This window comes from Molossus molossus, unplaced genomic scaffold (genome assembly GCF_014108415.1).
Source record: "Molossus molossus isolate mMolMol1 unplaced genomic scaffold, mMolMol1.p scaffold_m16_p_13, whole genome shotgun sequence".
Taxonomy (NCBI): Eukaryota; Metazoa; Chordata; class Mammalia; order Chiroptera; family Molossidae; genus Molossus; species Molossus molossus.
The window spans coordinates 20,034,576-20,049,240 of record NW_023425348.1 but is presented as its reverse complement, the minus strand read 5'-3'; the positions used below and the strand labels follow the sequence as shown (position 1 = coordinate 20,049,240).

The 14,665-nt window shown below is 38.9% G+C and overlaps 1 protein-coding gene across 7 annotated transcripts in view; it reads left to right on the top strand.

Moving 5' to 3' along the window:
- YAP1 (Yes1 associated transcriptional regulator) overlaps positions 1 to 9,804 on the top strand; it is a 105,930-nt gene extending 96,126 nt beyond the window's left edge. For 6 of the 7 annotated variants that reach the window (XM_036259763.1, XM_036259762.1, XM_036259761.1 and 3 more), the window contains 3 exons: positions 1,098 to 1,228; positions 5,841 to 5,953; positions 7,432 to 9,804. In XM_036259763.1, the coding sequence (XP_036115656.1) occupies positions 1,098 to 1,228; positions 5,841 to 5,953; positions 7,432 to 7,670 (483 nt within the window). In that variant the 3' untranslated portion in view covers positions 7,671 to 9,804. The remainder of the gene's footprint in view (positions 1 to 1,097; positions 1,229 to 5,840; positions 5,954 to 7,431) is intronic. The other variant, XM_036259759.1, reaches the window with a different exon arrangement.
- Positions 9,805 to 14,665: the final 4,861 nt, after the last annotated feature.

Sequence of the window (14,665 nt, the reverse complement as noted above, 5' to 3'; positions counted from 1 at the left end):
CAACAACAAAAACATGTTGAGGGATACTATATCCAAAAGGCACATAAACCTAATTTTAAGAAGTGATATTTGCCTGAGGAAGAGTTCATAGCTTAGGAGTGATGGTGCAGAGCTCAGAGTATCCCCACTGCCTCTGGGCCCGGTGATGACTGGAAGTGAGGGGCTGGACATGGGTGTGTGCCGCAGTGAGCAGGTTTGGCTCAAAAAGGCTGCAGGGGGGAGCAGTGTCTTCTGTGATAAAAAGCCATATTTCAGGTCAAACCAGAAAAGTCTAAGGGAAAGAAAACTGATGCTCCAGCAGAGATGTTTATAAGAGCTTGGGAGACACAGTGGAAATTCCTGAAGGGAACAGTGAACTTATGAAAAAGTGAGAAAAAAGGACAGAGTAGTAATGAAGTGTTAAAGGGTGGGCCGGAATGGGGTAAATTAGCCTCGAGGCCTAGGGTGTTTGGAGGCATGTTGAAGCAGGCTTCCTGGAGCCATCAGGTAGTAAGTGACCCATAGCTTTGGCTCAGGTTTCCAGGTAGAATCCTGCTGAAAAATTGTTTGGTGCCCCTGCTCAAGATAGGAAAACCTGCAGTCAAAATGAGACACTTGATAGCAAAGTGTAAAACAATACAGGGTGGGAGGATTGGTATCTTATAGTAAATTACTGAATGAATATTCTTCTGACTTTATTTTTTTATTACTGGTGCCAAACACACAAAACCATATTGAGGGTTGATGAGTAAAAATAAACTTTAAGAAGAAATGTCTTTTAAAAGACCAGATTTGCCATCCTGCCCAACAGGAAGGATATGGGAGTGTCTGCCAAAGTGAGGAAAATAACAAAATGAAGTTAGGTAATAAAGTAGATACGTTTTGGGGTTAATAAGACTAGATAAACTTTCAGCTTATATGACAATCTTTAATCACCTGAAATGAGTAGAAGAACTTGTTCTTTCTGGCTGGGAAACTTACACTTTAAAATAGAAATAGATGTTAATACTTCAACTTTATATGCACATACTTACCCTAATTTGCATTTTTTCCCCTTTAAATCTAACAATAAATTTGTTAATCAGCAGTCTGATTCTGTTTGTGTTTGTTTTTTCTAGGAATTAGCTCTCCGGAGCCAATTACCAACACTGGAGCAGGATGGTGGGACTCAAAATCCAGTATCTTCTCCTGGGATGTCTCAGGAATTGAGAACAATGACGACCAATAGCTCAGATCCCTTTCTGAACAGGTAGGTGAGAGTTGCTACTGGCCAGTATCTGAAAAAGATCATAGCTTTGAGATTATTTTCCTTAGTACTTGTAATAAGCTATTTGAACATCTGTGTGGGCCAGAAATCATAGTTGTAAAGGAATCTTTCCATAAATGGCAAGTACCATCACACACGATTAAAAGCCGGCTCCTGTGAGGGGAAGTGAGCTGTTCAGACTTGTGGAGGGGATATTTAATTCATAGTCACGTGTTTGCTGCTGCCTGTACTGTTGACTAACAGTGACTTAAAATTACAGACTCGTGAAGAAACATGTAAGTGCCTTTCTGTGAAAGCAAATGAACTGCATCTTAAACCTACCTAGGGCTGTATTGTGAGGATGATTGGAAGGAATCCTTACAGAGAGCTTTCCACTGCGTGTTTATAAAGCTATATAGTTCAAGGAGATAACTTGTAAAGTTGTGCCTCTTTTAAGAAATGCACTAAAATTAAAGGCAGCATTTGAGGCATAGCCAAAGGATGCATTTTAGTGAGTTAGCACTAGTCCTGGGTTTCAGGAAGATTGCAGTGTTGCTACATTTAGTTCTGTATTGAAAACTGCGAGCTGAAACAGGTCTCTAGTGTTGTCTTTGCTTAGAAAGCATTTAAAATTAAGATTAGACTACATTCTTCTAGGTTATAAAGTATTTTGGAGTTTCAGTTTAAAATATTTTTCTCTTTATTGATTTTAGAGAGAGAGATAGAAGCATTGATGAAGGAGACACATCAATTGGCTGCCTCCCACATACCCCCCACTGGGGGTTAGGCCCAGAGCCTGAGCATGTGCCCTGACCAGGAATCAAACTGGTGCCCTCTTATTGTATGGGTTGATGCTCAACCACTGAGCCACACTGGCCAGGCTGGAGTTACAGCTTTTAAAAATAAGGAACAAATACTTTCTGGTCTTTGTGCCTTTGCTTTTTTTTTTTTTAACCAATTGTAAGCAATGCAATTTTAAAATAATTTAAAGGTACTTTGGTTTAGGAAAGCTATTATGCTGCCCATTTAATTCTCACCAGTTGAGCTGAAAATTTCATGATCTTAAGAAAAGCAAAATTTACTCTTTTGACACGTACAATTTGTTTTATTGGGGTGGGGGTTATTAAGTAAGTTTAATTTCAGGGCCGGAATAGGGGGATAGGATCCAAAGCTTAGGTAGAAGAATTATGCCAAATACAGAAACAGACCTACATGAAGCACAGGAACATAATGTGCTAATTAGCTAACAAAACATTCACCTCATTTAGCAGTATTTTTGGGGGTTGGGGGGGTGAGTTGATATCTTTAAAGTATTACAGATGTTCCCCCCTTTTTTTTCATTTAGAGATATTTTATCCCCACATTGACACAAAGTTCTGGCAAAAACTGGGTGTATTTATACAAGATTATAGTTCTGAGGTTAATGAAGAAAGGTCATAACCACTGAACTTTTGTTTTTTTCAGGAGGGAAATTTCAGATCAGTATAATTCCAGTCCCCATCTACTGAAGGCCCATATTGATCCAAGGATAAAATTAGGCTATTGAGAAAAATGGATAGATTGCATATCCTTCTGATAGTCATTTGTGAAGATTCTTTATTAACAGTTTTGATTAAAGCTGGGCTGAAATTTGAGATTGCGATTTCTGGTACAGATCACAGAGTGGTAGGTCATCAGTGATAAGGGGCACAATGCTCTGTCCACTCTCTGTAGTGTCCCCATTTGTAAAACACGCATCTGACTATAACGTTTCTCTTTTCAAAAACTTATGGTGGTTTTTCCATTGCCTGATACTTGATTCATGTAGATTTCTTAATTTTTTTATTGATTTTTCTTTAGAGAGAGGTAGATGTGAGAGAGAGAGAGAGCCATCCATTGGCCACCTCCTGCACGCCCCCTAATGGGGATTGAGGCCGCAACCTAGGCATGTACCCTGATGGGGAATTGAACTGGGACCTCTCAGTTTTTTTATTGTTTGTTTTTTTTTTTTATCCTCACCCGAGGACATTTTTGCATTTATCTGCAGATAGAGTGGGAGGGAGAGATGGAGGAAGAGAGAGAGAAACATCGATGTGAGAGAGACACATCAACTGGTTGCCACTCACACGACCCCAACCAGGGCCAGGGATAAACTGCAATCAAGGTACATGCCCTTAGCGGGAACCGAACCTGGGTCTCTCTGGTCCACGGGCTGATGCTCTAACTGCTGAGCCAAACTACCAGAGCCAGGCTAGATTTTTCTTTTTTTTATCCTTACTCGAGGACATTTTTCCATTTTTTGTTCAGATAGAGCGGGAGGGAGAGAGTGAGAGAGAGAGAGAAACATCAATGTGAGAGAGAAACATCAATGTGAAAGGGACACATTGAGTGACTGCCACCCACATGACCCAACCAGGGCCAGGGACAAACTGTAACCGAGGTACGTGCCCTTAGCGGGAACCGAACCCGGTCTCTCTGGACCGCAGGCCAACGCTGTAACCACTGAGCAAAACTGGCCAGGGCCAGGCTAGATTTCTTAAGCTCTCAAACACATTTCCCTAACTTGCTATGGAATTGACGCTCAGTAGTGGTGTAGCATCCCCTTGTCTCCCTTTTACCCTGAGAGCTTCAAGGCTATCTCTGATGTCCCCCTCCACAAAACCTTCCCACTGTACTTTATAAGCTTTCTCCTCTTTGTTCTAAAAGCACATGCTCACCCTGGCTAGTTTAGCTCAGTGGTTAGAGTGTCAGCCCTTATACCAATGGGTCTTGGGTTCAATTCCTGGTCAAGGGCACATTCCTAGGTTTTAGGTTCGATTCCTAGCCCTGGTCGGGGTCATGTGGGAGGCAACATGTTTCTCTTTCTCTCCCTCTCCTTCTCCCTTCCTCCCTTTCATTCTATCTAAGAAAATTTAAAAAACATAGCTCTTGTATATGATTTATTAACGTATTTGTTAATGTCCCTCTCCGAAGTTGTGAGCCTCTCAGAAAGCATCAGTTGTAGGTGGTGGTTGTTTTTAACCTCCACCATATCCTTTGAGCCTGATCTAATGCCTGTCATAGTAACAGATGCTAGGGAATGATTATTGAATGACTAGGGGCTGCAAGCAGGGGTTTCTGTAGGGATAAGGCTCTTGTGAACTCTGTCCTCAGGCCCATGTGTCTTCCCTGTGGCTTGGAAAGAACTTTACACAACTGTGTCAATTCATCTGTCCTGTACCACAGTCTTGAGTGTCTGATGTGTGCCCTGTTGTTAGCAGTGGGAATGGAGTGATGACTAGGACCAGGCCCTTGTCCCAGATCAGGGCAGGCAAAATAAAAACAAACCACATCCTGAGACCTTCTCCTGTGCGGCTGTGTTGTATACAAATGGGAACGGAGGCGAAATTGTGTTTTCTTGGATCTGTGTGAGGCTTTTGAATCTTGCCAGAATCTGACAGAAGCATTAGACTAAACCAGTGGTTGAAATATACAGAGCAAGGGGGAGGGGAAGACAAAGCAAATGCATTGAGTAATTTAGGGAAGAAATTTGGGGGACTGAGCTTTCAACCTTGAGCAACTGTTAAAGTTCCTTTATAAAGCTTAGTTGTTTTTTGTTTTTTAACTTCTGTGTAAACTAAACAGCTGCTTAAATATCCAAGCTGTAAGGTAAGTTAAAGTTCGCATCATGGTCACAGACTCTTGAACAATTACCTTTATTTCACACTTTGCCATGACATTTTCTAGAATTAGTAGAACCCATTTTACAGCCATGCCAGCTTCTGTGTCCAGAGCTGCCAACTTAGGGAAATGTCCTGTTTATAAAAGAAATGTCCTGAGGGCATTTACCAAACTTGTATGTGAATCTGGGAAACTTCTTTTAGACTCAAGTAAAAATCCATCTTGGCTTATATTTTTCTGTTTTTCTCAAGGTCTGTGCCTTCTAGTTTTTTGTTTTTGTTTGTTTTTTAATTAATCTTTTCTTCAGTTGGAACTCTAAGGACTCCTGTCTTATGCTGAGGTATTTGGATTTTTCCCCTCTAAACAGAAGCAAGAAGATCAAGCTATGAGAGTTCTTATCTTATCGGCAGTGACTTATCTGTTCTGGCCTAGTCCAAAAAGGAATTCTGGTTCTTTATTTTGCAGTGATTTCCCCCCTTGGCTTAAACTCTCTGCATAAGAACCAGGAATTTAATGTGAGTCTAGTGCAGACCTGTCTCACCGCCCACCTAGAATTTGTGTTGTGACCTGCGCCTGTACTACCCCTCTTGGGGAACTGAAAACTTGAAACCAGTGAACTTTGTGCATCCCCCAGATTCAAAGGGGAATTACAGAGAGAGTACCTACGCAGAGAGTTTTCTGTCAGCTAAGGACACTGAGTAGATCTTTTTTATTCCCTGTAACCATCAGGCCCAGAAATTTAGGAGAGATTCTCAGCCCTTTGGAACTGCCAGCTTCAACTAAAGATGCCTCGTCTGTTTCACTGCACAGACTACGGCCTGTATGGGCCCTGGATGAGGCGCTTGTTTCCAACGTTGCAGGGCAGGAATGTTCACGAATCCTCTTGGAGAATTATGTTAGTACTCAGCAGGTGTTTATTTTTACCTTGAAGTGTTTTTTTAAAAATGTTTGCATTGGTCTTTAACTCTCTTTGTAGTGGCACCTATCACTCTCGAGATGAGAGTACGGACAGTGGACTGAGCATGAGCAGCTACAGTGTCCCTCGAACCCCTGATGACTTCTTGAACAGTGTTGATGAAATGGATACAGGTTAGTATTCTTTATTCCTCTGAGGAATCTGACTTTCAGGCAGATGTCGTCATTTTATCACTAGGTCTATTAAGCTATTGTGAGCAAAGATTGTTCAGAAGAAAGCCATTTAAATCTTACACACTTCGATTCAAATTGTGCCTTCTTCTTTGTTTCTATATGGCAGTTTGTAACAAGTCCTTTCTTGGTTTTTAAATGTTATAGAATCTTAGCTCTATTTGAACAAAACTGATGACGTGACTAATTTTAGCATTTAAAATACTGGATTAGTTGGCAAAGCAATTGAGGACCCTATTAGAATTCTCTTAATACAGAATTATATTCTTGGAGAGAGATTTCTATATGTGATTCAACGTCTGCCTCCCTCTTTTCTGTGAGGGCTTCTGGTCCAACTTCGGTGTTATGGGACTCAGAAAACCATGTGGGAAAGGCTTGGTGTGGGGCTCACCTACTTTATTGTTAGAATAGTTACAGGAGTCTTGTAGGAGCTAAGAATTACCTGCCTCACAGGGGACATTAAGGAACCATTTCTCCTATGGCTTACCTGATTGCCCTGGACTTGGCAACTCTCAGAGGGATGAACTGGCAGGGACGTGAAACAGTTCTCTAGCTAGCGGGTTCTTTAGCTGACAGCTTCTGAAAGTGTTTGGCAAGTCTATTGTGCCTGTGCTCATCCAGCTCATGGTTTTGATGCTTCCTAGGTGCTTTGTCTCTGCTTATCTAAGTCTTCAGCCATCCTGAGGAGGCATTTTAAACCCTGCTCATTCAAACACACTTTCTTACTCCTGTTTCCCATTTGTCTTTTCTCCAAACCCTGTAGCACTTACTGGTTTATATTAATTTTTTTTTAAAGCATGTTCATTGAAGCTCTAAGGAATGTTAGTGTTGTCATGTGCCCAAAAAACAGTTTTGTGACTAGGTAAATTTGGAAAACCTAGAAGCAAAGCTAGGAAGATTTATTTATTCAAGGACTTTTGGGAGGTTTGTTTTACTGTTATGAAATGTAAATCTCCAAGAGTGGAATAGAGTTTCATCCAATCCTTATATTTTAGTGTTTCCCAAAGTGTACTTAGGGAAAGATGGGACTACCCCGTTAGTTTTCTACTTTATCTCAAAGTGATGTTGCATGTCTGGGAGAGTTAAGGGCGATGCTCTTGTGCAGTTGCTTGTTCCTTCTTCCTTGCTGTAGTTTTTTCATGGAATTTTTACTTTTTTTTATGACACTCCCCCCCTGCCCCCTTTAATGCTCAGCACATAGTGATAAGAAATTAAGTTGTTGGTTTAATGTCCAGACAGATGTTGAAGCAGAAGCAATCTTGGTATTGTTATTTGTGGGTATTTGGTCTGAAATAAACTGGGCATCATTTTAGGTCAGTCAGGAGTGCTTTTCTTTATGCATTTCTGTATGCTCTCACATGCTACAGCTCTGATGGTAGCTTTTCAAAAAGAACTTTATTCTCTCTCTGTGTTCCAACTAGGTGATACTGTCAACCAAAGCACCCTGCCTTCACAGCAGAATCGTTTCCCAGACTACCTTGAAGCCATTCCTGGGACAAATGTGGACCTTGGAACACTGGAGGGAGATGGAATGAACATAGAAGGAGAGGAGTTGATGCCAAGTCTGCAGGAAGCTTTGAGTTCTGACATCCTTAATGACATGGAGTCTGTTTTGGCTGCCACCAAGCTAGATAAAGAAAGCTTCCTTACATGGTTATAGAGCCCTCAGGTAGACTGAATTTAAAATCTGTGAAGGATCTAAAGAGATAAGACACACACACCAGAAATTTCCAAATAAGCCAGTTGCAATCTTCTGGCTGATACAGAGAAAATGAACAAACGTCCAGCAAGATTCTTTCATCCACTATTTTGCTCTTCCTTGTCCATTGCTGCTGTTAATATATTGCTGACCTCTTTCATAGTTGGCCCTAAAGAATCACACACAAAAAAAACTTTTTGTTTCTTTTGCTAATATAACTACTGTTTGTTTTGGGGGCTGGGGGAAGTGAGCCTGTTTGGATGATGGATGCCATTCCTTTTGCCCAGTTAGATGTTCACCATCATTTTAACTGAGTAGTCAAACGTGGAAGTCAGATGCTTCATGTCACAGCATTTAGTTTGTTTAAGCAATTATTTCTTCAGCTTTCTTTGGCCAGTGGAAAACATGACTTACTGGTTTGACAAACCAGAAATGTTGTGTCTGATACTAAGTACTTAATGCTGGTTTGGAGAGAGAGCTGAAACCAAGGCTGAAGACTGTTTGACTTTCAGTGTTTTGTTTTGTTTTTTTCCCTCCTAGTGCTACATCATTAGTCACATAGTGACCTTGATTTTATTTTAGGGGCTTATAAGGCATGAGACAATTTCCATAGAAATATATTGATTATTGTCACATACTCTAGTATAGGTTTTGGTGGGTTTTATTGTGGGTTCGTTTTGTTTTGCTTGGTTGGGATTTTTTTTGTTTTTTTGTGTTTGTTTTTTTCCTGGAATCGAGGCAAATTACCATAGTAGTGAATCTGTTTATAAGTGTAGCTGGGATGGTTATTGTAGTTTCTTTGGTAAAATCTACATTTCCTGATTTTTTTTTTTTACCTTCTTATTTAAATCTTGATTATCTGCGCTCTCTCTCTCTATATATATACCCTGACACACTTATAATGTTTATATGATAGTGTGATAGCAGAATGTATTTTTTTTTTTAGGTTTCCCTACTTTCCAATGTATTTTAAAATGGTAGCTTTGAATGTGTGCATTTAGAATACATAGCTAATAGTTTATACTTCACAGGTAGTTCAGATCTGGTTGGGGCAGTCTACAGATGTTTGAGGAAGTTTAGTGTTCTAGAAAGGGCTGTTGTTATGGGTAATGCCTAAAGGAGTAATATTATCTGATGAATTTGAAAGAAGTAAACAAGAAATGGCTTTATTTTCCCCTTGTTACTCCCTTGGACTAATTTTAAGTCTTGATGGGAAATCACTGGGTAGGTTCATAATGTGTGACAGAAGTAAGCTGTATGTGGTCATTCACCTTCCTTTAGCTTTGGAAGTTTTACCTTCCCCTTAGTTTTGGAAGTAAATTCTAGTATTTTAGTTGTCATTTGTTAATGAGCATATTAAAGACTACATTGACATATTGCCTACAAGACTGTTCTTACTTATCAGACTTGCTCCTACTTCTGTATGCTGAGAATTGACCCTGGACAGTGTAATACTGTAAGGTCATATGTTAGCTGGTAAAGTGATCAGATTAATAAATGTATATTGGTAGTTGACTTTAGCAAAGAAATAGAGATAATCATGATTATACTTTTATTTTTACAGGAAGAGATATAACTAGAGTATGTGTCGACAGGAGTAATAATGGTTTCCAAAGAGTATTTTTTAAAGGAAAAAAAAAAGAGCATGAATCAACTCTTTAGTATAAGCTATGAAGTAATAGTTGGTTGTGAATTATAGTGGCACCAGCTGGCACCTCTGTGATTAAGGGTCTTTCAGTGTTTCTAGAGTAAGCCCTTATTTTCAAGGGTTTATAACAGGCATAAAATATCTTTTCCTGGCTGAAACTGTGATGAAAAGCCTAGGAAGATAGATTTTTTGTTTGTTTTTTCTAATTTCAAAATGTAAGTATTTTGACCCTTCATTTTAGAGGAGTACAAAAATTGGAGGTAAGAAGTTTTATATTAAGTGTTTTCAGTGCTCAAAAAATGCAATCACTGTGTTGTATATAATGATTCATAGGTCAGTCGCTCATAATTGACTGTAAGGCTTTTTATTAAGAAAACAGCAAAAAGATTAAATCTTGAAATAAGTCTGGGGGAAAATGGCCACTGTGCAGATGCATTGATTTTTTTTTTTTTTTTTTAGAGCAATAATGAAATTCTACTTAGAATGCATAATTGAGTTATATGGATGATATAGCATGTTGGGTTTTTAATGTGTAGAAAATCAAAGCTACTTGGAAGGAGTGCCTTCAGTTTGCCAGTCAGCGCAAATCATGATCATATATATCAGCAGAGTAGCTCTAGATAAGGGAGAGGGTGGGGAGGGGGGTTGTGAAGACTTAGTGGGACTTTGATAGAGAACTTTATAATCTTCTTTTTCTTCAGTAAAGACTTATCTCACATCTTGCTGTCATTAAAGGCAGTTGTTCCTCAAATTTCAATCACTTATGTACACCCACACATAAGACTATGGAGTTCTTCATTTCCCCTTGACTTTAATTTGCCCAGTTATACCTCAATGTTGTAGCAGCACTGTGGTCCCTGACAGGCACGTGCTCTGATCTTGTCATACCCTCTGGACTGACCTGAGGGAGACCTAAGAGTCCTTTCTCTTTCATAGCCTCAGTCTGGTCTTCTTGTTTCATGTCCTTCTTCCTAATGTAAAAATGTTTAACTGCTTCTTGGTTGTTTTGGGTCACATTGGGATAAGACTTTAACTGGGTATTCTTGAATTGCTTTTACAATAAATCGGTTTTTATAATCTTTAAATTTATCAGCTTTTTTACATTTGTGTTCTTTTCAGCTAGGGCTTTCTAAGATCTACTTGTGGTTGATGGAGCACGTTGATTTAGAGTTTCAGATTTTCCAAAGCACTATTTGCTATAACTATTTTCTAAATTTATAGCGTCTTTTTTCAAAAAAGAAAAAAAGAACAAAGGAAGTGACTTTTATAATCAAATAATGTTGCTGTTTTAACTGTTCATATTAAATAGATGCATTCTATATGGAACCTTGGCAGAAACACTGACAGTAAGAGTAATTAATTGTGTAATTCATAATTCATACCAATCAGTGTTGAAACTCAAACCGTGCGAAGTGGAAGCCAATATCCAGTGATTAACAACTTTATAGCTTTTGCACATCTGAGAAATGAGTGCTCAGATGAATTTTACCTTCCGCCAGCATGTTGTTATAAGAATTGTGGGTGCACCTGTCTTAACAATTGTTTTCTGTATCTTGAAAAAGTATTTTCCACATTTTAAATGTTTTATATTAGAGAATTCTTTAATGCACTCTTGTCAAATATATATATATAGTACCAATTTTACCTTTTTTGTTTTAGATGTAAGAGCATGCTCATCATATGTTAGGTACTTACATAAATTGTTACATTATTTTTTCTTATGTAATACCTTTTTGTTTATGTGGTTCAAATATATTCTTTAAACTCTTCTTTGTTGTTTTTAACAATTAATATATTTAAAACTTTTTGGCTTCTTAGTGAACTTCCAATATAACAAGTACGCATGATAAGAGAAAATAAAAGGTGGTTATAGTAGTAACTGGCACACAGGTGAAACGTAAGGTTAGTTTGTCATTTGGAACTTTAGAAGTACAGATAGAATCCTTTGAGCTTTACATTCTGTGCTCATCCTGTAGACAATCCCTGCTGGTACAGTGTGTAAGCAGAATTGGCCCCTTTATTCTTAAGTGACTTTACTACATGTAACAGCACAGAAGAAACAGAAGAACTTGACACAGTCTTTCAAAATAGTCTAGTTTTATTTCTCCAAAATACTGTCTTATGATATCTAAAACATAACACTTATATTAGTGAAAATGATTAATTATTGTTTTATAAACATTCACAAATTTAAGTAGTAGGTTCTGAATGTAGATTAAGAAGTAGATGTTATTGTCTTTGAAAATTTCTGTTTGTGTATATCTTCAATTATTGACAAACCATTTTGGTGAAGCAAATCTGAAAACTTCATATTTTGTTACGTATAATTTCTTACAGAAAAACACTAACATTGTAGAGCTTGAAATTTGTTTTCCTATCTTGTACAAAATGTAATGATTGTACATCTTAGCTCAAGACTACCCCGTCTCTGCAGGCAGTGTGCCCACCGGGTGTTGGAGGGCGTGAAGCCCAGTTACCTTTGTTCTGGGTCCTGTGAACCAGAATGGTACAACCTTTAGGGAGCGGATTCAGTCTGATTCAACAGAATACTCAGAAGACTACAGGGCTGGGCAAAACTATCAACCTACTTTTAAATTAATTAAACTGTCTATTAATTTGGATTTTAGAAGAAGATCCTTGAGAGAGAACAAGAGGGGGCATTCTAAATATTTGAGAACTATAGTAGCCTTACTTAGAGCCTGATATCGAGTAATTTCATGTTTTTCTTAGAAAGACCCAAAATAGCTCAGTAAAGGAATCTCCCAGCTGGCATAAACAAATGTTTTTTCCAGAGAGAGAGAAAAATAACTAATCACCTAGGTTGTGACTGCAGGAGTGATTAGTAGACCAGGGAGTTATGTTCAATTCCCCCTGTTTTCCATCTTGTCAGCTGAGGTTGCAGAAGAGCAACCCCAAAGACCCCATCACATTTTCTTAATTTCCGTAATGGCAATCAGACCATCCCTGGCAACCACAAATTATATTAGGTTTATAGTCAATTATATTGAAAACCTGGCTTTATTTGGTAGTTATTTGGTAGTTATGAGTAGGTTCTTGTGCTGCTGGAGTCAGACATGTTTCTGGCAGGGTATGTGCCATGTTTTCCCATTTTAAACTTGGCACTTAGTCGCTTTATTCTAATAATCATGAGAAACTTCGTGATTAAAATTTTATTTTTGAATTAGAAATTAGATGAGAATCCTGTGACATTTAGTAACTGCTGTTTTTCCTTATCGCATATGGAGTATTTTTTGCCTATTGCCTGGATACAAAGAGCTCTAATATAAGTAGAATTTATCATTTTCTAACCATAAACATGGCCTTAAACTAGCAGACTGAATATTACCACATATGAAAACAGGTGCAGAATCAAGATACTAGCAAAACAAGATGACATTGAAAAGGTAGTCTGAATTTTTAAAATCTGCCATATTTTGTTGTTCATCATCCAAGGGTATTTTTTCCATTGATTTTTTTTCAGAGTGGGGAAAAGGGAAAGAAACATAAGAATGAAAGAGACACATTGATTGGTTGCCTCCCATATGCTCCCCAACTGGGCTAGGAGTTGAACCTGCAACCCTTTGGTGTGTGGGCCAACACTCTAGCCACTGAGCCACACCAGCCAGGGTAAATCTGCCATATTTTAACAGAAAACAAAACTCCCAAGTGACGTAGTTAGACCCTGCTAGAAGTTAAAAAACAAACTGGTATCTATGTGCTATTCAAAGTAGTATTAGGAGATATATGAGCAAAGAGTCTACTTAGTCTGCTTCTTTAAAATTCCTAAACAGCTACTCTGCCTGGTTTGGCTCAGTGATTAAAGCGTTGGCCCGTGGACCAGAGAGTCCCAGGTTCGGTCCCCGCTAAGGGCATGTACCTCGGTTGCAGTTTGTCCCCGGCCCCGGTTGGGGTCATGTGAGTGACAACCAGTCGATGTGTGTCTCTCACATCAATGTTTCTCTCTCTCTCTTCCCCCCGTCTCCCTCCTGCCTATCTGAAGATAAATGCAAAAATGTCCTCAGGTGAGGATAAAAAATAATAATAAAGTAAGATTCTTAAACAGCTAATCTGGTAATTGGAATGTGTGTGTGTGTGTTTTATGTAAAGCTCTTAAAAACGAGTTATAACTTTGTAAAATTGATATGGTTTGTAAAAGAGAGTGAGTGGATAGGGCTAGAGGATAGAAGCTCCTAAGAATCCACAAAAGACAAAAATAAATAGTACTGAAACCAGGAGAATACCCTTAGTATATTTTAGACTGCTAACTTACTTGTTAGGATTATGACACACTTTTACCCATATGTCATCATGTCTTGTCTCAAGTGTATTTTAAGATGAGACTATAGTTCACATGACCTTCACAGAATCTATATAAAATAGCCTGTCAGTGAAACATCTCCATTTGGGTATAATTTTGGTGAGATGTTATAGAAAACACATCTCAGTAGGCCATTTGTTCAATTACAAATCCAGTTATTGTGTTATAGTGGATTTACAGATTAAAATGATGGTCTGTCTAGGTCATTGTAAGAGAAATTCATATTCTCAAAGCTGTGGGTTAAGGGGCAAAATCTGAGGGGAAAGCATTGTTGCATTTCAGTTCAGTACTATTCCCACGAGCTGCTGAAGGCAGCTACTTGAAGCCAACATTGTGATGAATGGACTAAGAAACTTGGCTGAAGATAATTTTTCTTTGAGAGAACCTTGTAGCAACTTGTATTTAAGTACCTCTTTCTACTGATTAAGAGCTAAGCATATCTAGAGCCAGGGTTCAACAGAAGCATCTCATTGGCTATAGGTTGGCAGGATCTAAATGACGGGTCAGAATAGCCCTGGCCGGTTTGGCTCAATGGTCAGAGCGTCGGCCTGCGGTCTGGAGAGACCCGGGTTCAGTTCGCGCTAAGGGCACGTACCTCGGTTGCAGTTTGTTCCCGGCCCTGGTTGGGTTATGTGAGTGGCAACCACTCGATGTGTCCCTTTCACGTCGATGTTTCTCTCTCTCTCTCCCACTCTATCTGAACAAAATATCAAAAAATGTCCTCGGGTGAGGATAAATAAGTAAATAAATAAATGATAGGTCAGAATATCAAAACTAGGACTCATCTCTGGGGTGATCATGAACCAAGACCTTAGACTGTGAGGTAGACAAAAAATCACATATACGAGCAGCCAAACCATGAGTAGCATAAAATCACACTGTAAAACCACTTGTACAGTATCATCTGAAGAAGGCTATTTGCTGAAGTGTTCTCTGAGCACCAGAAGGTCTCTTGATCCCTATAAAATAATCTCAATGGGACTGGCGAGA